At 38.0% G+C, this 27,438-nt stretch overlaps 1 protein-coding gene across 3 annotated transcripts in view; it reads left to right on the forward strand.

Annotated features, from left to right (window-relative positions):
* Nucleotides 1-27,438, forward strand: part of cadps2 (Ca++-dependent secretion activator 2) — a 116,916-nt gene that overhangs the window by 69,610 nt on the left and 19,868 nt on the right. The window contains exons 13-26 of one of the 3 annotated variants that reach the window (XM_081712060.1): nt 4,972-5,159; nt 9,421-9,522; nt 10,266-10,329; nt 11,378-11,501; nt 11,655-11,758; nt 16,353-16,509; nt 19,499-19,640; nt 20,069-20,188; nt 22,633-22,788; nt 22,999-23,143; nt 24,287-24,301; nt 26,342-26,416; nt 26,741-26,824; nt 26,924-26,956. In XM_081712060.1, coding sequence (XP_081568186.1) covers nt 4,972-5,159; nt 9,421-9,522; nt 10,266-10,329; nt 11,378-11,501; nt 11,655-11,758; nt 16,353-16,509; nt 19,499-19,640; nt 20,069-20,188; nt 22,633-22,788; nt 22,999-23,143; nt 24,287-24,301; nt 26,342-26,416; nt 26,741-26,824; nt 26,924-26,956 — 1,509 coding nt within the window. The remainder of the gene's footprint in view (nt 1-4,971; nt 5,160-9,420; nt 9,523-10,265; nt 10,330-11,377; nt 11,502-11,654; nt 11,759-16,352; nt 16,510-19,498; nt 19,641-20,068; nt 20,189-22,632; nt 22,789-22,998; nt 23,144-24,286; nt 24,302-26,341; nt 26,417-26,740; nt 26,825-26,923; nt 26,957-27,438) is intronic. The other 2 variants (XM_035523759.2, XM_035523761.2) reach the window with 2 other exon arrangements.

Raw genomic sequence — 27,438 nt, forward strand, 5'->3', positions numbered from 1 at the left:
CAGCCTTAAAACTGAAAGTTCATTGTAATTTCATTTTATGAAGCTGCAGCCAAAGATATAACACACAGGTTGAAAGCCAGACATTTTTCCAGAGCGCACTCAGTGTGTGTGTGTGTGTGTGTGTGTGTGTGTGTGTGTGTGCGTGTGTGTGTGTGTGTGCGCGCGCGCGTGTGCATGCGTGCGTGCGCGTGTGTGTGTGTGATGGAGTGAGGTAGGTACTGGGTTAAATGTCCACTGGGGAGGGATGTGGCCCCTCAGGCTAAGTGAGAGCTCCCGTTCAAGAGGAAGATAAATGCTTCCAATCAATGGAGCCCTAACAGGAAAGGCATCATGCTGCACTGCTGCTGAGCTCCTCCGCAGAGTGCAGGAAAGAGCCGTGCTCTGAGTTACAATACATGTATGAGAGAAAAGACTGGAATGACACAGGTCCACCAAATTCCCTGATGCACTTGTGTATGGCAGGGTAGGGCGAGTGTTGTATGTAACTTAAAAAACAAAGTTAGTATCTGTGTTTTTGTGCATTTTCAAGCCAAAATGTCTAGAGTACATTAAAAATCCAGACAAAACAATGGACAAGCAAATTTGTACTGACAAGGTAAAGTGTTTTTTACAAAAGCTACATTCCCTGATGCTCTTGGCTTTTTTTAACTGAGAGACCAAATAATTTTGTTTGTGTGTGCGTGCGTGCGTGCGTGCGTGCGTGTGTGTGTGTGTGTGTGTGTGTGTGTGTGTGTGTGTGTGTGTGAGGGAGTTGTTGGAATATGTTGGTTATTATTAAAGGACTACTAAAATTCTAACATTGCCTAAAACATAAATTACAACAAAATTCAAAATCAGAACCATGACAGCAGACAACCAAACAGCTAACTGCTCTAATGCTTTTGTTTTCCTTATTGTTCTTGTGTACCTGCTCTCAGTGAGCACCTTCTGTTACACGGTCGTCTGATGAAGTGGCTAAGTCTGTGTTCAGCGCTTTCTGAGGGTGCCAAGGCTTTTGTTCAAACTTCAGCGGACAGTAAAAAGCCCTGTTAAGACCACAAAGAGCTACAAAGGCCACCTGAATGTGGAGCTTTTCCCATGCTTCCTGAGATTTGTGGTTGCGTGTGTGCATGCTTTTGCGTGTGCGCGCAAGTGTGTAGAGGTGTGTTGTTTCATAAAACCACACTACAGCAAGAGTTGTGCACAATTTGTGATTTTACATTTTATGGGCATGAAGTGAATTAAGGATTCTGTACAATAATTCATAAATTCAATAGATAATATTTTCGATAGGGACAAAGGTGACTGTCCATAGGCCAGCTGGTTAGTTTTATTTTTAAATAACACTCAAATTTCCATTTTATGCTGGAGGAGTTGCTAATCAAAACTGCCCCTTAAGAAAAATCAATAAATGCTACTCTTCAATAAAAGGATAACTTTTCACATCAGTCACTGAGTAATAAAGAGATTAGACTCAGTGCAGTGTTGGGAATTTGAAGATCCCCAGTATTTAGTGATTTCTGTCACTGTGACAGTATGGATATTCCTGAGACAGAAGATTGCCTTTGAATGTGTTATGCAGCTATCACTTAAAAGGCCCTGGTTATGCAGATAGCACTTTAAAGTAGAAAAGTTGTGTTACTGCAAAACACTCACCTTCCCTCTTCCTATAATTGTGAGACACCAGACGTCTATGAATTTCACAGCAAATGAGGAACAGCAAGGGCTAGTCATGTTCAGCCCCGGTATAATTGCACACACCCACTTTGATGTCTACCCCTAATCACACTCACTCCCCACAACACACACACCCACATCACACAAATATGCATCTTTGGCTGAATTTTATTTTTTATTTCTCAGAACTAGCCCCCTTAGATCGAGACTTAATATAAGTGTTCCTGAAATCTAGAGGACAAAAGACTTATTAGTGTTGATGTTATTCCTATACATTGTAACTGGTCATTAAAATAAATTTAAAAAAACACAAAAAATACATTGAGAAGGTATTTTACAGTATTTTGGATCTAATCTGTGTATTTATAGTTAAAACAGGAATTAGGTAAGAGACTTTTAGATTAGATTGAGACCAGTCTCTAAAGTGTGTCATAGTACAGAATCAATTAGATTGTATTTTAGGATTAGAAAAAAAACATAGACATTAATTTATTATATATGATGGTAGATTAATTCTGGTAGTGTTTTGAACTGTGTATGGTAGCTGCAGTGCCTAAGTAAGAGGTTTTAATAAAACATGAATACAACTGTAATGCATAATTACATAATCTGACCTTTTATTATTTAGTTTAGCAACTAAACTGTTTTACATGCCTAAATTAGGGGTGCACAACTATTGGGAGAAAAGAAAGTAAATTAAATTAGAAGAAAGGAATTATTAATTGTGTTTACCTTGCCCATAGTACACTGAACCTCTGGCCTGCTTTCTAGTCTCTTCTTTTTGATGCTGTACTGAGGCTTTGGATCGGCCATCTGCAGGTGGTGGCTGTTTTCCAGGCAGTGGCTTTTCATCTCCTTTTAACAAGTGAAATGCTATACTGTTATCTTGATTGGATGTAAATTCTGTGTGACATGGCCCCTCTAAAATGTCATACTTTCTTTCCTCAGTTGCCTTAGCTGTGTTTGAGATAATTGACTTGTCTTGTGCTGCTGTAGTGCCCAGTTAGCCGTCATTGGCTATGTTATCTGTAAAAGATAAATAGCCCAAGTCCAGATGCTAATATAAACTGTGTTCCTGAGCCATTTTATTATTGCCACCATCTTTCTCTATGTTCGTGAGGTCATATTCTTTGGGTGTCTGCTACAGTTTTTTGTTTTGTTTGGTTTTTTTTGTCTGTTCACACAGTTATTATGGCAGTTATTTGTTATTTTGGCAGTTTGTCATTGTTTCATCTGTTTATAAAACATGTTGAGCATATGTTTGCTGTAAAACCTTCATGATCGTTGCTTTCAAAGTTTTCCATGAGCAGTAGACTGTCCGTGGCAGGTTTTCCTTTGTGTTTTGTTGTTTTCCTTGGCTAGCCTGTTTATTCTCTATTGCTAACTATACCAACAGTATCGTATGCCATATAGTTCATTTAGTTTCAAGATATTACAAGCTTGTTACACCCAAGTAATTGTGCTATGGTTTTGACTGAATTCTTGATGGTCCCTGTTTTGGTTTATGACTTACTCCAATGGCAGATGCCAAAGACAAGAGTTGACAGCTGTGGAAATAGCTGTGCTCTGTTATATATCTAATAGAATTGGAAGTATCTGCTTTGGCTTTCACTCAGCACTGCACCTGAATTTCTTATATCTGCAGTTTATATATAACCATACACATGTGTTTTGTGTGCGTGAGAGAGAGAGAGCAGATCATCCTGCTCTTTCAGACTATGAGCAGCAGTCTGATCCAGACTGTGGTGCGTTCGTTAGGATGGCATGAGAGCTGTCTCAGTCGATCGCTGGTGGTTAATTGAGCGGTCGGAGCCAAGACACGAGCAGGCCATCTGTTTGTCATGGTGGAACATCTTGTGGCACTATGCTCGGCACTGAGCCATTCTGCCACAGCTCGTAGCGGTGTGATATTAATAGATCTGGGGAAGTGATGGGCTGAGAGACAGACATGGTGACAAAGAGGGGGAAAAAGATCGATGGATGGATGAGAGAGAAGAAAAGGAGATGTACAACAGGATGAATTCTATTTTTAGAGATAAGGTGCTTATATAGAATAAGGCCAGAAAGCACAGAAAGAAGGATGATGAGAAATACATGGAGGCATGACATGAATCATACTTCTGCATTGATTCCTGGGGAGGAAGACACTTGAAAGATACTTGAAGACACTACAAGACACTTGATACTTATGCTGATGTACAGTTAAGTAAAGCGAAACAAGGAGGGCTAATGACAGGAATTCAATCCCATCGGGAATCTTATTACTTTATGTAATAAGAACGAACAAAATCTAAAGTGACATTCAGACCAATAGGAAGCCCCACGGTGCAGAAGGAGCATGAAGAGTTAAAGTGAAATTGAGGACAGAAGTGCTTGGCTGTGAGACCCCTTCACGCCAAAATGCACTCGGCATGTGTCAGCTCTATCTGGCCTCTGAACCACACTCCTTGTCTCACCATCTTTAATGGTAAAGATTGCTCCATCTTCATGCGCTTTGGGAGGTCAGGTGGAGGGGGTGGGGGCCTTATCGAGGCCTCTCCTCAGCATCCTGCCTGCTGCTCCCCCGGTGGTTGTTGGGCTCCCACAAGCGTCTGCAAGCGCAGCGCCGGCCTCACGACTCACAGCTTCCAGCGCCGCCGTGGGCGAGCAGCCCCCTCAAAGTGTTAATTTGTTAACGTTCCTACGGAGAAGGCGTCTTAATTAAGTTTGTAAGATTCATGCCTAATTTAGTTATTATGTGAGGGATGAATGAGCTAATGAATGCAGGGGGAGCCACTCAGCATGCTTCACCCGCCCGCTTTCTGTGTGACTTTTCTGCCTGTGACTTAATTGTTTGTGCTTAACCTTGCTCTCACTCGTTTGTTAAAATGTTGGAAATAAGTAGGGTGTTTTTTTGTCGGTGGTGTGTTCTGTTAACTAAACAGTGTTTTTCATTACATTTAGAAAAGAGAAAAGCTGACGTATAAACTTCCAAGTTTTGTTTGCACAGTCAGTGTTTTAAAAAGTAATGAGAAAAGAAACAGGATCAAAACACATCACAGCTAAGTGTAGACTTCAGAGGCTGATGCAGAAATTATGATGCATTAAACAGAAAAAACTGTAGACACTTCATCTCCCTCTTTTGGTTACAGCTTTGGGAGTTTTGCACATAAAGAATAGATTTTCTTCATGTTTATGTAGGTTTTGTCCACAGTGTGTCAGTACAATAACTGTTCCCATCAACAGTAACTGTTCAGCGATTTAACATCAGATTTCTACATTGTCACAAGTAAGACTGTATTTCTGTTTGTCATCCCACCTTCTGGTTGTGTGCAGGGATGGTTCAGCCCAGGCCAGGTGTTTGTTTTGGATGAATACTGTGCTCGATATGGTGTGAGAGGCTGCCATCGCCACCTCTGTTACCTGAAGGACCTGATGGAATTCTCAGAGAGCAATGCCTTGGTAGACCCCACCCTTCTCCATTACAGTTATGCCTTCTGCGCTTCCCATGTGCATGGGAACAGGTATGAGTACATCTTACTGCTTTTCATAGACATGCCTAACATTGCTATTATGGGCTTCTGATTGCAAGACCACAATGCGAATTGTGGCAGCAAATTATAATACCATGTTTTTGTAACATTACAGTGTGATTTGTTCAAATGTTATCTTCCACTCCTTTACATGAAATAATTTGTTATTAGAAATAAGTCAGTAGTACTAAGTCAACTTTCCTGGCTTCACACATACAATTTACGCATAGGCAGAACAAATATCACTAGGCAGGATTAATGTGCAAGATTACAAAACACATAAAACACAAACATATACAAAGGACACAAATTTCTAATTTATTTAAATGTGATGTTGGTTCTGCAATAACCAAGTTATTAATGACCTTAAAATAATTGAACAGTGTTCAAACTTCGTAAGTCCAAGGGGAGAGAGATCCAATCCTGTAATGCTTGGGAAAAAATGCTGATTGACCAAAAACACATGGCTTATTATATATATATATATATATATATATATATATATATATATATATATATATATATATATATATGAGCAATATTTCTTGTTGGTTTAAAGTCTTTTGTGTTTAGCTCATAGATTGTCCTCGTTAAAGCTATTAGTTTTCTACTTACTGTAAATCATCTACATTTGACTTAGTCCCCTTTAAATACACATGGATGTGACGCTTCTCTCTAATCATTAATTTAGCCAATTAGGAGCAGTTATGATTAGCCTCGCTTGTTAATCTCTAGATACAAATGAAAACTGGCAGTAGTGGCTTTTTGTCAGTTTGTAGATTCATTTAAATAATTATGGTCTCTTCAGAACTGTGCATTCCACTGTGACTGTGTGAGAATGAACAATAATTAGTATTCAGCCCACAAAAAAGCATGTGTCTCAGAGAGTATTTGTTTGTAACTTTTCTATATACTTTGCATTTAAACTTTAAAGGTTAAACCCAATGAAGAGCTTGATTCACTTGATAACCAGTAGCTTATTTCTCTAATTACTGTGTGTGTGCAACGCTGAAAGCACAGTCAGACACTTGCGGGATAAAAGGCAGGAGTTTTATTGTAATCCGTATCCATGGTGGTTAAACTAGCCAGGGTCAGAACCAGAGTGATACAGTTCAAGGTAATCGCAATCATCAAGGTAAACAGTCCGAGTCCAAAAATACGTAGAGCAATAACACAGGTAAACCAATCCAACAAGGGGTAGGCAAAAATCGTAGTGGAGAGAAACTGGTAAACCAGGTCAAAAACACAGGAGATCAGAAACAGGAGTAGAAAACTTGGTATGCTCAGGTAAACTGGAGGCAAAACTTCGCAACGACCAATAGTCTTAGGATGGCTTATATACATGAAATAACTGGTGGACTCAAAAAGCAGGTGATGAGGATCTGGTGAACTGTTGATGATTGGATAAGTCGCTCTCCTGGAGACTAACTGCATGATGGGAATTGTAGTTTGCATGTGTGTCGTGCAGCGTGACTAAGGTGGACAGATGCATTATTTATTGTACTAAGGTAATGCTTTTAGTGGGTGAACACCTCCTATACCCTGCAAGCAGTCCCAGTGATATTTGATGATATTTCTGGTCAAACATTTGTCAGTCAGTAAATCTTTGTTAACAACAGGCATGTAAAGTCACAACAGCAAATTATAGTATAGTTTAGTTCATTCTGCTGACATACTTCTCTCTGAGGAATGCAGGTAGATATGAGCAAGTAGATAAGTGTAGCACAAAGCACCTGTTTTCAATATTGTTAATGTTTTTGTACATAGTCTCTGAAAGTAAACATTTAAAAGTAAACTAAACTGCTCTCAGCAACAACACCAAAAATTACATTGCCTTGATGTGCTATAAGAGACATAACTGCAGATGCTTTTTGAAAAACTTGAATACCATTAGACATTTAGCTAGATTAACTATATTACCCCAAAGAAGAGTTTTTGCATCCTGACAGTACATATAGTGCTTGGATTTTATCAGCAGTGATGGATGTTAATCCAGGGTTCTTGCTGACATGTTTCTGATTGATTACATCACGAATGGAATGCCTGTGGCACATTTGATTGGATGATGGCTGCTTATTTCTGACAGATGCACAGTGGACTCAGTGAGGCTTGGTGCTGATCAGGGCTCATGCGAAAGGTAAAGTGTTCGCATCAGAGATGCACCTGTGGGTGTGTAGTGACACCATTCAGACTCTCCAGGAGTGACAGCCAAGATTATAATCGCAAATCATCCTTCTTCTCACCTGTCAGTCTTAATCCCTGCCTTAGTCACTTGTCCATCATGCTTGCCCAGTTTGACATACACATTTACTCCTGCCCCCATCTCAGCCACTCACAGTGAAAACATAACTTGCAACTGGATTATCCTTCTATTACCTTGTCACCTCTCACCAAGGGTCAAGATATGGCACTTGCACACATTGACATATTTAAAAAGTCACTGAAGAACTGCTATGAACTTTACAACCAACTAACCAAGCATTTTGAAATAGCTCTATTTTCAGTTGCATTCTGAAACTGACTCACATTAAGCATAGATAATGAGTTTGGACATCAACTCCCCACTCCCACCAGCACACCCAAGCATTAGGAAACACTGCCTGAGATTTGATGGTATTAAAAAAAATATTACCTCTGATGAGTATTCTTATTACAAGCTTTAATGTTGACCAATCACTGCAGTTATCTAAAGCATATAGTGGTACCTTACTTTTTTTTCTTGAAAATGGTGATTGAGGTTTTATTTATAGAACTCATTTTTTCATACTGTGTTTTAGTTCATAAAATTATCTGGAATGTCTTTATTTTTGAAGGATTTGCAGAAAGTGAATACTTACGTGTACAGAATACTTAATTATGATTCCATGAGTTTGATCTGTTGACTAAGTTGGACTCACACAAACAGAACAGAGCAATTCACCCTGGTGCTTGTAGTTCAATTCCCAAGCCTCTTGTTAGCAGCTGTTAAACTATGAGGCCTTCACTAGAAATAATGAGCTGAGACAGAAGAAGAGAATGGGAGGAGAGGGGTAATGTGGGGATGATTGGGGGGGGGGTTAATACAGCCCTCTGCCTCTTCATGAAAAGGCTTAGGACAAGGTTGGACTCTCTTTCTCTCTCTCTCTCTCTCTCTCTCTCTCTCTCTCTCTCTCTCTCTCTCTGTTTCACATAGGCATACACAAGCTCACACTAAATTTACTGCAGCCCTTTACACCCCTTTTTGTGCTCTTTTCAGATTAGCTGGCTCTTTTGAGAGAGAAAAGAGGGATTTCATTAATAGAGAGGGATTTAGAGCACAGACCAGTTTACAAGTTGCACTTACAACGGCAAAGTAAAGAGAGAGCTTGGTTTTTGGCACCAAGCTGTGCCATTCACAAAGAAAGTGGAGAGGCTTGGAGAGTTAGACACAATGCCTTATAACAGACCGTTGTTGCTCAAGTTTAAAAAAAAACCTTGATTACATTTAAATTGTCTGTAACGTGTTTCAGTGCAAATATCTAATATTTATTAATATATGTATGTTTATTAAATGTAGTATAGCTGCCATTTATTCCAAGAGAGGATCTTTCTGATGCTTTACCTTAGCTCGTTTAATTACTATAAAGAGTATGAACTGCAGGGGTCTTCTACCACTGCTTTTTAAATGAAAGATTGTTTTTCCATTGGATGTACATGTTCACTACCAATACAACAATAAAGGAGTTATTATGCACATTAAAATAGCTTGGATAATTAGCAGCCTGATATTCTCTACTATGTTATGCCAAAATTTTAATTTTGTAGCACAGACAGATCAAAATTTTGGAATGAACATGTCAGTGATTGGAGTCACTAACAAGCTATTATATTATTTAATCTTAATTATAATATTTCTGAATAATTTCATATTACATCTCTAGTTGTATCACGTTAACTCAAAAGAGCTAGGAGCACAGTACAATAATTAGTTGAATCAAGTGTATTGAAGGAAAAGACTGAACTGTGCAGTGGTGTGGTCTTTGCGGACTGCAGTTGGTAACACCAGAGTCATGTAATTAGTGTTCTCAAGATGGTTTAGAACTGTTTCTAAAAACTGGTGGCATAATAGGTCATAATAACTCAACAGGAGTGCACAGAAGTTCAGCACATCTCTGGATGCTTATTCGTCCCTAGCATGAAGTTGCTGTTGCTGTGGGGGTGGGGGGGGGGGGGTTGTAAGTTAAAAAAAATATTGAGATATTTCATGTTCTAAGATATAGCTGGTGTTTTGTAGGCCAGATGGCGTGGGCACAGTTACAGAGGAGGAGAAGGAGGAGTTTGAAGAAATAAGGAGCAGACTGCTCACTCTACTGGAGAACCAAATCACGCATTTCAGGTAAGTGTGTTTTCAGGCAAGCTTTAGCACCATTTCCTTTTTCACTCTTATATGCAGTCTGGGGTTTTGGGGTCTTGTCTCTTGATAGATATTTTGTGTGAAAGCCAAGTGAAAATGCAGTTTGTAGTTAGTGTGTGATGGTATGTTAGTAAGATGGTGTGCTAGTGTGTGACAGCCCCAGTTCATGCCTCAGCCCCAGTTCATGGCTCACACCACCAGCTGACCCCCTACAAGAGTTTTCCTCTAGGATACAGAGAACAATATAAAGAAGAGTATAGGCTTGTAGCTGGAAGTTAGTCAGCATCATTGCTTAAGAACACTCTGTAGCCGCTACAAACACTGCCTGGGATTATGCAAATATAGAGCAGACAGAGGTAAGACCATCGAGAGGCCTAAGAGCAGGACCCAAGATGATTATAGCTGTTTCAGTCACTTGTTAAGTGTGCTCAGGGCCTCTTTCTGAGTGCACTTCACTCACAGCTGTGGCCTGTGCTTCCAATGAGGACCACTGCCTTTTTCTCCTTCGATGTTTTCTCCATTAGTTGTCTGATACTGTTCATGTGTGTGGTGACAACTGTTTCTTCATTTTTTTTTTCCAATATCATGACTTTACATCTGATAATTTCAGCAACAAAAGTAATTAATTATTTTTGTCATCTTGAGATTGGTCCTATTACACATCCTGTCTCCTCTAGGACTTTAAATAATTAAAATGTTATGACTCTGTTGTCCTCCTCCTACAGATACTGTTTTCCCTTTGGCCGGCCAGAGGGAGCTCTAAAAGCCACACTCTCTCTTCTGGAAAGGGTATGCACCTAGCTACCTCTTTTTAATGTGGTCCTCTTTTTCAGTGTATAGGTTCCTGCTCATTCATTGTGTATGCAATAATGTGGTAAATTGTGTCCACATATCAAATGCAGATAGAAAACAAACTATGTAGAAAACAAACTATTTCATTAAAGATATAGTCTGTGCTACAATTAATCTCCATCACCAACTACTAAATTGTCCATTACCACAGACAAAAATTGTCTCTATATGCTTAAAACCACTTATTGCCGGTATAGAAGAGGCACTGACAGACTAACAGTTTCATTGTTGAATCTTGAGCCTCAGTGCTTCTGTGCAGTAGCTAGCCATTTAGGTATCTAGCCAAGTTAGTGGTACACACAAAGTGCTTAGCAGTGAAGACAGCATTGTTGCCTGTAAGAGTAATCATTGTTCTCCCATTAATCACATAATTAGGTAAATAGTTAAAGGATTACATTCAAGAATGATTTTCACTGATGAATGATGTTAGTTAGTGGCTTTGTTGGAGTTTAGGTTAACATTTGTGCCGAATTGCTGACTTTAATGCCAGATGTTTGTGATGGCTTTAATGGTCTAGCATGTTCTGCCCAGTGTAGAAAAATTGTATTTTTGCTGCTTATGATTTGCAAACATGACCTGCTGTTAGCAAGCCAACAGGCATATTTACCTACTGCTGTGTGGGTTATGGATAATCATGAAAATTAGTCACATCTCTGAATGAATCAATTGTGGTTGTTTTCTAGAGCCAAAATCTTGAGTATTCTACAAAATTGTTGGTGCACATCTCTATATTTAAACCTTTATTTCTGTTTCTAACTGCACACCCTGCAATTGTTTCAGAATATAAACAGCTGTTCATTATTTTTTCATTAAAGTACCCAGAGATGTGTCAGAATTTTTGTTTGTGGTAATAGACAGTTCGCTACAGTTGTAATAGATAGCAATTAAATCACAATTAGCCCAGAATATTGCTTTAAGCTCACATGAAGGTTGCTGTTTCTACATTTCACAAATGAACTCAACATTGTTAGTCATCTTCTTACAGGTTCTTATGAAAGATATCACCACCCCAGTCCCAGCAGAGGACATGAAAAAGATTGTTCAGAAGTGCCTGGAAAAAGCTGCCCTCATCAACTACTCCCAGCTGACCGAATACGCCCAGTTTGAAGGTTTTGCAATGCTACTACTGTAGACACATGTAGCAAGCTGCTATTTCAGCAGTTCTTCAAATTATGAAATAGAAAATATGAATTAAAATTTATCTCATGCAGTTCCTGAGTGAGAGAACTTTGATGTAGCTCAATACTCATTACCTTCCTTAGCTGACAGCAACAAAGCCCCTCCAGAAAAGAGGCTTCAAGATATACTGCAGCTGGGTGAACTATGTATGGAGGTGCTCCAGCAGAACGAGGAGCATCACTCTGAGGTAGGACTTCCTAGAATAGTTCAATCCTAAAATCCAAGGCTGGCCTTTATCAAAAAAACCTGAAAATTAATAATCAGGGCCTTCCCTTTTCAGGGCTCCTTCCATATTCACTGCAAAACACAACAAAGATTGATAGACCTTGTTTATCACTGACTTATCATTCACTGCCTTGTTGTCCATTTTTCCTCCTGTATTGCCACGACAGTTGTTAGTGAATACTTCAGCTACAAAACTAATGGCAGCTCAAAGCAGGTGATGAAAACAACACCCACAGCCCATTCGGGCAAGGCCAACTTTAGCAGACATTTGCATGTGAATGTTTTTTTTTTTTTTTTAATTGATCAATCAGAAGTGTTGAGGCTTCGTTGACAAGTCTGTGCCCAATTGCCTAAACGAGAGAGCAGCAGAAGGCATCTGTTCATAAGGTGTGGAGCTATTTTTATGCCTCCAGCCACCAACAGCTGTCACATGTGAAGAGGATGATGCCAAAGCATTTGTACCTAATAAGACTATCATCCTACATGCTGTTACTAAGGTAACGCTGAGAAGGTAGCACCTGAGAATAGTCATTTCTGAAAAAGCTTGGAAGATCACACCTTTGATTTCTACAACAAATCCGTTGTCCATGGGAGAGTATTCCAATTTTTTATAGATGTATACATGAGTGGAAATGGGGGGGGAAAAATGTTTTTGATTGTTTTTTTGTTGTTGTTGTTGGGCGGGGGCGGTGGCGGTGGCGTATTTGTTTTGTATATGCTTGGGATCTATGTTTTTATTTTTTGTGCTCCATACACTTATACAGTGTTATACAGTGTTTGACAATTGAGGAATGTTTCTCTATCTTTGTAATTATATTGCTTTCCCTGTCTTCCCTTCAATTCTTTTATAAATGCACAAGGAAAGAGAGGTGAGTTTTCATAGAGCTGCCAGCTGTCCTGAATACTCTGCATTTTTGTCAGTCAGCTCCATACTTGTTTGTTTGTTTTAAGTGAAGCCATTTTGATTTGGTCTCCATAATACTTCTCCAATGTGCAATAGACCTAATTTGACATTTGTAATAATTTATCCTTGTAGGTGTTTTGTTTATTTTGCTAGTGCTAGTGTATTTTATACACTAGCAAGAGTATAAATAGGTTGTTATTGTCTCACTAAATCCATTATACATCTGACAGGCCCATTAATGTTCTGATCTATGCAAACTGTCTACACCTATCTACATGTTGGTAGTTTAGCTAGGTGAAGTGAAGAAGTCATGAATAGTGTTAGTTGGACCTATGCTGTTAAAGCTGCTTCTGAAAGCCTCAAAGATGAGCGTCGTCAAGGCCAGGTACGGTATGACAGGAAGTCAGATAAGAGTGCTTTTTGCTCCCACACACACTTTCCTACACCCTTACACACACGGGCACACACACACACACACACACACACACACACACACATACACACACACACACACACAAAGATATCCACTCACAATAGAATCTTTCAATGGATTTGCAGAATTCTTCTGTTCAGCACATTTTTTCATTTCACTGATTGCACTTTTCTTTTTTGCGTGATTCCAGCAGCAATAGATGGAGAGTTCTCGACTCCCCATTGGGACCAGGGGGAGGGGGGGATCAGAGATAAAATGGACAGGATTTCCTTTACACCCAAGCATCTAGGTGTATAAGAATATGAAGAAAAATAGATTGACGGACTTGGATCTTTTCAGAGATCTTTCAATGCCTGACATATTGGCTGGCAATAAAGACATTGCAAAAGGAGAGATAGGAGAATAGGAAGTGTTCACTTCTTTCCCTTAGTGCTCAGTGGAGATATTCTGATCCTATGCAGTCAATCAAAAATGGCACATTTGTTCAGCTGACATTCATCTCCATCCATTTTGAATAGGAGCTATTTTTTGGCCTGTAATATTATTTTTGAGTCTGCATGAAGTGAATGTCCAATATTCTTTGATTTATTGTTGTGGTTGTTGTTGATAATGATGTTATACACTTAATGAACAGTTGTTCTGCTTATACATAAAGTTGATTGTTCATTTACATTAGGTAGACTAGATTTAGCTCACTGCTCATTGCTAAAACCAGACAGTATAAACCCAGATCATCTATAAAATAAACCTCATGGTCTTATTCTGAACATACACAGCACACCTTTGTGTTTTATCAGGAATCAGTCACAGTGCTAGAAGTTTTGTATGCAAGTCTTTGACAGTGAGATTGCTTTTGCTGTTCTTTTTAGCTTGGCAGCTAAGGTCTATATATTTGGTTAGCAGTAATGGTATACATATCTGCACAGATGCACTGAGTTTTTTTAGAGCTGTGTCAAGTAACAGATGTACAGGTTTAGTGTTTAATACCATTTTCCAAATTTGAAAGAAAAGAACAAATCCTCAGAGCTAAATTTATATTGTAAATCGCACGTCTTTAGACACATTTCAAAAACAGATTTACTAAAACTGTTTACCTTTCTTTTTTATTTTTTTATTAGTTTTGTTTATCATTAAGTTGTACATGTCAAAAAAGGGTAAAGAATTAAGAATTATTTTGCAACTGAATAGCATATATAGAAGTGCCTGAAAAAGCAGTTTTTTTTGTTTGTTGTTTCAAGTGCCAATTAAAATTCCATGCACTTGTAACTTTCGTTCTCTATATCATCAAAATTTTACTAAGCATCTTTATGGATGAAAGCATTAATTAGATGCTAAGATTCAACTGTTCACCCTAAAATAAAATATGAATGCTGTCTTTGTGTTAAGTAATGTTGTTTTATAATAAATCAGTTCTGTTCCCTGCATCACATATGGTCTTCACTGGTGCATAACTGCTCAGAGCTTTAAAATGGGGAGTGTAACAAGGCATGATTGACTAATCAGTTTGCACTCTCGAATGGCCGCCACATAGATGCATCATGTTAAAATAGGAATTGAAATAGGAAAAAAGGTTCACTAAATTAAGCAAATTCAGTGTTTTTTAGCATTAGGGGGATACAACAAATAACACTGTGTAGATCTTCAGTAGCATACAGTAATTGCATTTAGATCTGTAAATACAAGACATTTGACATAGTGTCAAGACTTTGTGTTATGTTTTGATTTCATTCACCAGCACGTATATTTCTTGGAGTCGGTAGTTCTTACACTAATCCTATTTTAAATGAATGTTTTTAAGAATGTTCTTAAAGAGATTTTATTATATTTTTGTGTTGTAAGGTTCAAATTACATAAAAATGAAGCCAAAATGGTACTTGTAGGTATGTATCACCAAAGTTCCAGTCCCTTGGAACAGTTTCTTGAAAAAGTTTTAATGTTCAGTTTTATGTAATCACATTTGCATTCGGAATGGTAACTTATTTGAGTTCTACTCTTTATCCTGGTTCATAGCTCACCATTCATGGCAAGGTGTCCATAAGAGAACGGCAGTTGTGGGTTTAACAATCTAACAGTAAAATGTGGAGGTCCATGTTACAGTTTTCTGCTTACCACACTTTATCTTCCCGTGTTTGCACTGATGTCTAAAGAAATGTTGGACCAGATGGTAAATTTAACAGTCTAATGTCATTATTTGACATTCTTTAGCAGTATCATAGGCTGACAACTAAAGCAATCTTCCATAACCATGGAAGTTACTTCTTCACTGTGGGAAAAATGTATAGTATTGATAAGTGAATTTTTGTATCCCAAACACCACAGAATGCATCAAAGAAAACCTCATGTGACATTAAAAGAATATGTCACTGCAGGGCAGATGCTTCAAACTAAACTATGGGTCAAACAAATGAGTCTAGTTTGAGACAAGTGCTTGATATCTGTACACATATACATGTCTTTATCAGTAGCACAAAAGGTATGACAGCTTTAGTTTTGTGAACAAGAAAAAAATACGTTTACAACGAGCTCTACCACCCAGTGCACAGCTTCTGCAGTGCACAGTTCATGGCCAGGAGTCCATAAGATAACAGCAGGTTGTTTCTCACACAAAGCAGAGTTAATGTCAGCTTTCTTCATCAAACACACTAAGCTATAATAGGCTTCACTTGCACTGGAAGAAGCACTGGTCTTCCATGCCACAGTGGGAAATGGCAATGGCTGACCTGAGTTTAACACTGGCCAAAACACTGGGCACTTAAAAAAATTATTTGGCCAAAGGTCTGCACATGCTCAAAAGGGTTCTAGATGCCATTTTAAGCTTCTTGGACAGAGTGCAACTGTGTGAGGGCTCAGTTGTGTTTTTTGTATTGTAGCAGCATGGTGATGATATGGCTTCTGTTTCTTTCCGTTTCTTCCTTAGCATTTCTTTATTCTCAGTTCTCAAGGTTTTTTCTTATTATATGACTTGTCATCCAGTAGGCTTGTGGTTGAGAACATCCATTATGGTGTGTGTCTTTCCTGTTGAATTCAGCTAACATCTTATTTGTCTCTTCTGACATATGCCTTTTGTTATTTTGTGTATGTTGTGTCTATGCATACATCTGTTTGTGCACTGTATATTGCATGTAATGTATTTGCTACTATGCTAATTGTGTGTGTGTGTGTGTGTGTGTGTGTGTGTGTGTGTGTGTGTGTGTGTGTGTGTGTGTGTATGCACCATAGGCCTTCTCATGGTGGCCAGAGATGATGGCAGAACATGCTGAAATTTTCCTGTCCCTCTACACAGTAGACATGGATGCTGTTCTAGCTATACAGCCACAAGATTCGTGGGATAGTTTCCCTCTCTTTCAGTTGATCAACAATTCCTTACGTACTGACTGTGAGTAAGCTTTAGCACACATTACATTTGTTCAATTATTCATTCATTCTTTTTATTTTGATTTTTATTTCTTTATTTATTTTATATTTGTCCTCTTTCGGGTTCCATCTGAATCTCTTCCTCATTCTCCTCTTTCTCACACTCTTTCCATTCATGTACTCTTCTCTGTATAGCTTTCTCTCTGCCATTCTGTTCATTGCCCTGACCCACCATCTTGTCACCATTTCTGTTTATAGCACACCAACTCTGCTGTTTAATTCAGAGCCAGGGCACGGGCAAATAGCGCGCTTAATACTCTCTCAGCTAAATGCAGGAATTACACCAGAAGTGTAATGGGAAAACAAACCTAGTTAAGAGAGGAGGTTAATGAGTTATGCAACAGTGAACAGTGTCAACATGGTAATTACAGGATCCTTGTTTCCTTTGTTGCCTTAATAGTTCCATGTACAAATATACTGGAGTGTCTCATTTATTGTTTTAATGTTTATTCATATTTCTCTAAAAGCTTTTGTTTTTTATATTATTAATTTCCACAAGTCCAAAGCAGTTGCCAATAGACATGGGTTTTAAAGAATAACTCTCTCTCTCTCTCTCTCTCTCTCTCTCTCTCTCTCTATATATATATATATATATATATATATATATATAGAACAGATAAGAGAGAATTTCCTTCACATTGACAGAAATCCATATGCTCAGAAAACCAACATGATAATATGAACACAATAGAGGAATATATGTGATGAAATTGTGGTGATCCTTGCCATTTTTTATTTTAACAGGATATATAGAGTAGTGAGTGCAATGTGGAACCTCGACAAATTGTTAAGCATGAATGTAAAGCTAGACAGAACAGTGCAGAATTACAGAATTACTGGAAATAAAGACTCTTAGAAAACTGAGCTTCTGTCACTGCACCAGTGGCGTTTCTGTCATAAGCCACTGGTGCAGTTTAATTTTCATTTATGTAGTGTGTAGTAGCAACAGTAGCTTGTTTTTTATATATATATATATATATATATATATATATATATATATATATATATATAAAATTCGTTTATATTAGTTTACTTTTTATTGAATAAGTTTTGCCATGCTTTGTTCAAAATTATTTGTTTAATTCTTACCGATAATTTTCCTAAGGTGAGCAAATGAGCAAAACTAGAGTTAAAACTTAAACCAGACACAATAAAATGTTAATGAGGCCTAAATTAAGCATTAAAACAAGAAAATCAATTCTGGTTTCTCACCATTTTTGACAGATACAGGTGAGGCTGGTAGCAATCCTAATTCAGCCACTGACAGATACATAGATAGGGCTAACATCTTCCTAATCATATGTCATTGGAATTGTGTTTCTGATATTGGTATAACATAGCCAAAGCTTAAATCTCAAAATGGCCAATTTGATGTTTTATTTGTCCAATGTCTCCAGTTTACTAATTTCATAATATTAGCATAACCTAAAATAAAATGAGACTGCTTGATCATATCAAAGTGCACGGAGTATGCTGAATGGGGAAACAAAGAATATAAAACAATCTAATTAAAATAGGAAAAAATAGTCTAACTGAAATGCTTGACAACTGTATCTGTAAATTTTATTACCTTAAAAGAAAAGCTTTTCTAGCAAGCTCCACCCCTTAGGTAGTTAGCAGAACCACACCCTGTTCCATTCCAGGTCCTGTGCTCCAGCCATGTCTGACATCTGTGCATTTGACTTGTAGTTTCACCATAAAAAAAAGTCAACCATGCTGATAAAAACACTGTTGGCACAATAGAAAGACACACATAAGAGTAGCACTCCTTAGAAGACTGTCTTTTTGAGGACACTTGTTCATATGAGACTGAAGTATAAGCCTATTGTTTTCTCTCTTAAGTGCTTTCCTCTGTTCGACATTCAATTATTTAATCTGTCACAACAGTCCTTTCATATGAACTGAAATGAGAAAACCTTGTTACATCAGAAAAAAAGGGAGTAATTATTTTTACTTACCAGTGTGGATGAGACACAAGCTGTCTTCAATGGGAAGAGCTTTAATTTTCTTAATTTTTGTGATATTTTTTTATTATTAGTCATACTATATCAGTCAGATTTAATAGAATCTTGGTGTTTTAGAACATATAAACTTTGGTTGAACACAACTGTTTATTTATTTTTTGGCTCTTTGTTGACTTTGAGAGTGTCATCTGTAATCACTAGTATTAGAGTGCTGTAAATTTGAAATGCTACTGTCATTGTTACTTTAGTTATGTTAAAGATGCTGTAATCCTGCATATGTAATGTATGCGTGTTTGACATGAATTTGGTGTCTTGATCAATTAAAATAATTTATTTTAGGTACAATACTCTTTTGGTCCCTTATGATTAAACTTGATTGATTGAAATACTATAAAAGCACTTGGACACAAAGGCTACATCATGCTACATACTAAATGCTCACATAGGTTTCATCATCTCTTCAAGATGTTAAGTGGTTGTGAAACGTGCTTATATTCTCATGAGAGTAAAAAGGCTAGTGTTAATGATGGAGGAACAGAGCGAGAGGGAATTATATCTAATGAAGCCCAATGAGACACCTCTCTCTGTCACTGTCTCTCACATGCTCGCTCACGCTCTCTCTTTCTCTCTCTCTCTCTCTCTCTCTCTCTCTCTCTCTCTCTCTCTCTCTCATTAGGACAAATCTATGGGGATTTATCAGAATGTGTCACCTTTACTCATCTGACTCTTCTATCCCACGCACTACTACATGTTGTCTGTACACTAACTTGAACATTTTATTCTGCATTTTGTGTTGGATTAAAATTCTTTTTAGAATTCAGAATTAATAATTTCTACCACTTGTCTGAAGTAGTTTGGTTTTGCCTCTGGAACAGTACCAAAATATATTTCAGAAATTTACAATGGCATCACCTGAATTCAAAGTGTGTTCATTGCTTACTACAGCTTAAACTCTCATAACCAGTTTAATGTTTTTCCCTCCTCTAGATCAGCTGTGCAATGGAGCATTCCACCAGCACCTGCAGGAGCTCTACAAGCCTCTGGTTGTATGCTACATTGATCTGATGGAGTCCTCCATCGCTCAGTCTGTCCATCGTGGATTTGAACAGGAGACATGGCAGCCAGTCAAGTAAGAATGTGCGGCAGTAGGAGCAAACAGGATTTTTTTTGTATAAAGCAGAAATGGTTTTTATATATTAAAAAAGCAGAAACTTTTTTATATACATCCAACAAACCAGTCCATATGAAATACATTTTACTTTTGTGATTATCGTGTGGATCATAATTTCTTTTAGTAACCTGCTACTAACTACTGTCACTCCTCTGCTTTCTGTTGTTCCAATCTTTTTCTTGTAATATATATTCCCTCTATAATTATGGCTCACACTCTACTTGGGTTCTAAGCTTCTTTCAGGTTTTGAGGCCTTCCTCTCTGCATCAAGATAACCACTAAGGTTCTTCAATGTTTCCTGCTTTATATCAGCTTTCTTTTTTCACCCTTGTATCTTCTTCTGTCTTTTTCTTCCTCTCTTTTTTCTTCATTTTAATCTCTGGCAGGACTATTACCAACAATCTGCCAAGCATGCCTTTGCCTAAAGTTCCCAACCTGCCCCTCAGTCTTCCTCAGATGCCCAGCTTCTCCACCCCCTCCTGGATGGGACCACTATGTGACAACACGTGTGTATGGGCCAGCTGGGCACCATCCATACTCAACGGCCATGCCGTTTGCTTATTATAGTTATAAAGAAGGCATTTAACTTTTTAAATCATGCTCCCAACCTACAGAAATATCAAAAATCAAGTCAACTTCAGAATCAGAGCATAAAGTCATTTTAAAAACATATATGCCCTGTTTAAAACCGATAGGCTACACATAGTGAATTGAATCTTGTTCACTTTCATATTAAATATTCTAGCTTTAGTTTTGTCATTTATAGCTACATTAAGCAGTTCCAGAGTCAATGCACATGCTTTTCATATGTGTTTCATGGCGTAGACATGAGCAAGAACGTGTCAAAAGGCATGATGCAGATTGTCTTCCACTCAGTGTATTAGATGCTCATTGCACTGGTGTGCATGCGCTATGCCTGTGTGAACGTTTAATCTTGGATGTGAAAAAGGATTTGTTGGTGGATACATTCCTTTTTTTTGTCCTTTTTGTCCTGTGACCCAATGCAAAATTGGCTTTTACTGTGTATTTACTGATGAGACCATACAATATTAGTGTTTGACATTTCAATTTTCTGTTTCAAATTGCCTTTGAATTTCTAGTTTACAAGGAATTCATTTGCCAGAGATTTTGTGAGTACCAGAAACCCAAGCGTCTGTGATCTTTTGGGCATCATGTAAGCTGTGAAAAACATTTAGTTATTCTGCATTCCTCTGATTTTTGATTCAAAACCATTAAGGAAGCAGCTCGCACTTTCTCAATGTTATTCATGCACACAAATTCAAAAAAGATAAAAGTGCACCGATAAAAATGTTTTATTTACCTTTTTTATGCCTGGCATGCTAGTCTTGTTTTGACAGTCAAATCTGTTGATTCTTAAGCAGCTGAAGCTAGCAGAGAGTCTCTCAGTGCCTAGGGACAATAGACAAATCTTGAACGCAACACTGAACCCCAACAAGTTCATTACTAACAGCACTTGTTCTCTAGAAAGATGTAATTTATTCACTTTAAACGTATTCACACTTATGGACATCTTCCCATTACAGAAGAAAATCAAAATCTCTGCCTTATTGCCCTGTGGAATACTGGAATTACCTTATATAACCTTATATGTTGTTTGGGAGTATCCAGTTTTCAATAGGCCCTGGAGCAATGTAGGTCTTTGTTATAAGAGCACATTCTAAATTGCAAAGAAAAATCATATTGTGTAAGTCTTGTTCGGTGTAAGCAGCCTGGACTGTAAATGCACACCAGGTTTTAGGCCTGAATCTGTGTGTGTAGTGGGAGTAGTCTTGTGGGTGTCTGTCCAAGGGGACTTTATGGTTAGCTGGTTGTTAGAGGCAGTCAGAATGCCGTGTTCCCCCATGGGAATCCCGCGCCTGGCGAGAAGCTCGTCCATTTGTTCATGCTGCCTCTTCCCCCGCTCACACAGGCTTGAGGGGGTGGCACAGACCCCCGAGGGGGCCCTCACGGACTGTACTGCTGCTAATTAATCGAGTGGGAACTCATGCTCATCCTTTTTAATTGCACCATGGACTTTGCCAAACTATTTTCCAGGACTGCCACTTGTGAAGGTAACAGTCTTTTAACAGCGAGAGGAGTGAGTGCCCTTTTTTTTCTTGCTGCCGAGCATTTTGCGCTGTACACTTGAATGCTGCTTGTGTCAGCCTCTCGGTGTGTTGCCGTGTTAACTGTGGTTGACACGCCGGTGTCAGTCCATCTGTCTTCCCTGGTGAGATTCTCATGTGCCTCTGGAAACCCAGTAGCTTTCTACTCCAGCAGTTACAAGCTTTACACACACAGCTCTCCTGCATTTCTTTTACTTTTGCAAATGAACGCGTTGTTTTATTTGTACCCGAATAGTCAGAAAAACAAAAAAAGATAGTAATAATATAGGTAAAATGAGTAAAGAAACATGTACTTAAGCATGTTATAGTGGCCTTACAGAAACTCATGCCCTTAAAAATTTGTAATTGTATGGTTCATTCCACAGCAGGCACATATGAATATGATTTAAAAGGTGACCGAAATGTACAGAATGTTAGGAATGAAATTCCTGTTTTAGCTGTAGCTTTCTTTTGAATTAGTTGCTAAGCTACCTTGTTCTGTGCAAGAGTACCTGTTGCTAAAATTAGCTTTCAGACTAAAACCAATGCTCTACTCCCGATAAAATCTATTGAGTGCTTTCAAACTGTTGATGCACATGGCAAGTACATGACACATTATAGCTGAAGAAGAAATCAAAGAAAGGGCTTCTGTTTTTGATTTTCCTGAGTATAGGTTTTAAAATGTAGCAGTGCTTTTGGAGAAAATTTTAGAAACCATGAAATTGAGCCACAATGCCTAAGACTGACCGATTTTGATGAAGTATAATGAGTAGTCTCCACTGGACATTTGATGAAAAGCACAGAGAAAGCTGATGTTATTTTTGTGCTCCCTCTGTCTTTGGCAGTAATGGCTCAGCAACATCAGATGACATGTTCTGGAAACTGGATGCCCTCCAGATGTTTGTGATGGACCTTCACTGGCCAGAGGACGAGTTTGCCAAACATCTGGAACAGAGGCTCAAGCTCATGGCGAGTGACATGATGGAAGCTTGTGTCAAAAGGTCAGGGTCTACAGGAAAAAGGATTAGTTTACTCTGATTGTTATACAGTCAAATAAAAGCTGTAATAGAAAATATTCATGATCTGTTCGATTTTACATTTCACATCTGCACAAGGTATTCAAGGCCTTTTCTTATTTGCAGTCCAATTTGAGGTTAAGTCGCACAAAAAATTGTCCTTTGAGTTATTCTTTGGACCTCTTTTAAATACAGGACCAAAGCAGCTTTTGACTCTAAGATGCAAAAAAGTAAGTCCACAGACTTCAGGGTACCCTTGTCCATCTGTACCATGTTCAACGTTCTCATGGATGCCAAGAAGCAATGTTCCAAACTCTGCCTCCTTGATCAAGACCAAGAGGTAAGTTGCAGCCATGGTAGGGAGCATCTGATAAAGCCTACTTTTGTCTGTTATGTTTATCATTATTACCAGTTCTCTGGGGTTATATGTCAAGAGTGAAAGTGAACAGTGAAGTGAATTGTACCAGCACTTAAGAGTGCAACACTTTATGCCACATTGCCAAGCATTAGCTGTTGTAGTCTGGTTTGATAATTGGCCATGCAACTTATTTTTAATTCTTTGCACAGAATCTTGACATCGTTTCCTATGTGCCTCCATATGTGAAGAGTAAACTGTTATTTGAAAGAATCTTTAAACAATAAAGGTTTCAGTGTTTTCTTTTTTTCCATGAAGATCATCACTTACCCTCTGGAAGAAAAGTGAATAACCCAACTAGGGAAGAATTTCACACTATTTTAATGGTACAGAGTTGAGCATAATACAGTTGGGTTCAAGGTCAATAAAGTGTGTGTGCAGTATATGTTGAACTGAAGTAGCTCAACTGGGAGCTGATTATGTATGGTCATGACTCCTTATGACTCCTTATAACTTGTGAAGAAGAACTAATTGCACAATATATATTGTTTTGGGGGGTGATTGGGGAAGTTGGAGGGTTTTTTTTTTGCTTTATGATTATTATGATTATGATTATTATTAGCAAATACTTTGCAAATGTAATTTCCTAGTATATCTTTGTGGAAATTATTATTATTATTATTATTATTATTATTATTATTATTAATAGTAGTAGTAGTAGTAGTAGTAGTAGTATTTCTTTTTTTACTTTGTTGTAGGGTATACAAAAATTATTGTAGTTTTTTCTCTTGTGGTTTTTGAGATTTCAAATATGCATATCAGCAATGAAGGCCTTATTCCCAGGATAATCTAATCCTAGAGCTATGCCTTTCAGACCATTCACTAACACTCTTTTTTCACTCTAATAATATTTTAGTACTTTAGTTATTCAGTCATGGCTTATTGGCAATTTCTTTATGTTTGAATTGTATTTTCATTGATCTTATTTCATATACCATGATACCATACTTCATGAATTTATATTAACTTTTCCCTCATTGTTCCACAGTAAGATATTATTTATTTATGTCATTGTTATTGTTTTTTGTTTGTCTTCATTTGTCCTGCTCTTCATCACATGAATCCAAGATTAACAAACAGTGGGTAAGTTTTTCCTCAAATGAACAAATAATGAGGTTTAGTGTATGCAAGCCATTGACTGTTTACAGGAGCCTTTATACATGCACATTAGCCCCCTTCCAAAGAAACTTTATTTAAGTACAAACACTCTTAGCTGTTATTACCTGGTAACCTTTTTGAAACCCTGCCTTTCAGACTTCAGTTAATTTCTTGTACTTCATTTTTCCAATACTCATGCATTCAAACTACAGTTTCCTTTTATTTATTAATAGTGTTTCTCTAAGTTGCATAATTTTAATGTGACTTGCAAAGACATCATCAAAACATTTAAAATAATGCATTGTTGTAATTCATAATAAATATAAAAAGCTTATCTTATTAAAATTGGATTATTAGAAGTAGTTTGACTCTCTTTCCTTGCTTTCTTTTTCTTTCTTTCTTTTGTTTGCTCTCTTGCTCTCTCTCTCTCATTCCTTATTATCCACGGCATAGTGGAAATCCTGGCCGTTGCAAAATCTCAAATTGATCATGTTTCCTCGTTTTGGTTCCCGTAACTTTCCTTGGACAAGCAAATAGCCCAATAGCCTAGGTGAATGGCTTTTTATGCCTCTTCACTTTGTAGTTTGGACTACCTAAAATACTCAATTAAATCTATGAACAAAAGATCAAAATTTTGTGGTGGCCGATTCCACACCTCTGTGTTTTGTAATATGATGCAAAAAATCATTTTACTACAGTATGTGTTGGCCTATTTTCTGCTTCCATTAAAGTTTGTGTGTAACTGGGATTGCCGCATTTCAGAATGCAAGGTTACTCTTAGAAACTGCTTTTTCTCTGAAGTGCCTCTTACTGGATCTCTCCCAGATAAATGTTTTCAAAAGAAATTATTGTTCTTTTGGTTTTCACACACATGGCAAAGACCTCACCATTTAATCTCCTCTAATGCAGAAAGAGCTCTTGCAATTTGGCCCCCACTGTTACATAAAAAGCAAACATGGAAGTGTTAATTGAGGTAAAAAGTCCTTAAGATTCGCCCATAATTCCGTTTATGGAAAAAAAGGCCATTTCATGTGGTGAAAAATGGTGAAAAGAAAATTAGGGCTGCCAACGGTGACCTCTCAGCACCCTCAATTTGTCACCGATCTGCGTTCTTTGTTGATTGAAATTTTTAATTTGGGTGTTCTTTAGATGTGCTCTGAAAGGGCATTGTTGGCAGAGATGAACTCCTGCTTGCATGCAGCAAAGGCATCCATTCAGTGGAGCCGAATGGAGGCTCTTTCTCTTTCACTCACTCACTCACACACACACACACACACACACATACACACTCTCTCTCTCCCCCCCTCTCTCTCTCTCTCTCTCTCCCTCTCTACCATCTTCGTCTCTCTCCCCCAGTCTCTCCTCCTATTTCTCGTTCTCTCTTTTTCTGACTTTCCCCATCTTTTTTCCACATCATTTTTGACACAAAAAAAAAAAAAAGTGAATAAGACTTATCAGACATGAAATGGCGGATTAATTGAATCCTGTTTGAGCCTTTGGTCACCGCAGCTGGATGGGTCCTTTAGAAAAACACAAGGCTGCCCTAATTGTGGCCCACATAAAAAGTATCCTTCAAATTCCTTTGCCCTAAACGAGAAAAGGAATTCCATTCACTAGCATAATAGACCTATTAGCTGCTTAACTCTGACCTGTTACATGGGAACATTTTTCTGCTCTACAATATATGTTTAAATAATTGTGCTGTTGGAACAGGTTGCCTATTTACTGTGATTTAAGTTACGTTTTGACATTTCTGTTGTGGTTAAGATTAGGATTTAAGTATGAGAACTGTTCATGTAAGGGGTATTTTTCTTGCCCTGTGCACAATGTTTTCCCATGGTGTGTCTGTGGCTGTATGTTTGTGGCTATGGCTGTGGCTGTGTGTGTGTGGTGGGGGGGGAGATTTCAAGCACTTATTCTTTCAGGTAATTTTATACTTCTATATATACACATGAAATCTGTAATTCAATTTTTCTGTCATCTTGTTTTATCTGTCTTCTGCCCATGCTCTGAACATCTTCACAGCAACAATACCATTCTAAAACCGATGTTTTGATCGATGAGGCCTTTAAAGAAATGATCTCCTGCCTGGTTTCAAAGGTAATCAAAGCTCTTCTCTTGCTTGAAAATGCCATTTCACTGGCTTTTCAGTTTGACTTTGGTTACTTGTCCTGGCTACCTCACATGTAGCGCTTCCATTTAGACTACACCAGTACAGTGCCGGCATGAATGCTAGACAGCTAGAACCTCTAGAACTAGAACATGTAAAATCTTTCTCTATCGCAAATGACATTTATTTTGAAGTTGGTATTACTTAGTCAGTTTCTTAGTAACTACATTTTGCTTATAAAATATTACTCTGTGTCATTTGAGCTTTTGTATGCTCAAATGTTTGTATGGATTTACCCTTTTCTGTATTTGCAGTTCGGCACTGTTTTGGATGGTGTATTGTCCAAGCTCTCCCGATATGATGAAGGAACTTTCTTTTCTTCAATTCTTTCTTTCACTGTAAGTGTTTTTGTTCTTTCATTTGAGTGCCAAAAGTTGAAATGGTATGTTTAAAGAAAAAAAAAAACCTTCATAGTTCATGCATATTTTCTCTCAAAGGTAAAAGCAGCAGCCAAGTACGTGGATGTCCCAGTAAGTGTTACTAAGTTTAGAACTGTCAATGGTTGCTGTCTGCATGAAACCTGTGTGCCTGCTATGCCGCTATGTATGAAGTGCATTTTAGTGCATGCAATAATTTCTGTGTGCCAGTTTTGTAATACCGTGAAACTGTTATATCCAACTTTGCAGAGTGTTTCAGCTCAGACTTTTGGCATGCCCTCTCTCAGTAAGAAAACCAGCGGGCAAGTAAACAAGTACTGTTTCAGTATAACTTGCCATCATGCAAAATATATTCTATTTTTTCATCAAATGGCAATGTTAAAGATGGTTGTGGAATTAGCTTTTTGCAATGAGCTATCATAGTGCCAGGGGCGTCTCTGAGAGCTGGCTAAGCAGGGCTAATTAGTAACCCAGTTGGCTTGAAAATCGTTTCGCAATTCGGCAAGTTGTTGACAGTGGGCGGTCACAATAAACGGCAAGAGAATCAAAGGCGTGTGTTCAGAGAGGTGGCGAGA

Source organism: Electrophorus electricus, chromosome 4 (genome assembly GCF_041902795.1).
Source record: "Electrophorus electricus isolate QZ-2024a chromosome 4, ASM4190279v1, whole genome shotgun sequence".
Lineage (NCBI taxonomy): Eukaryota > Metazoa > Chordata > Actinopteri > Gymnotiformes > Gymnotidae > Electrophorus > Electrophorus electricus.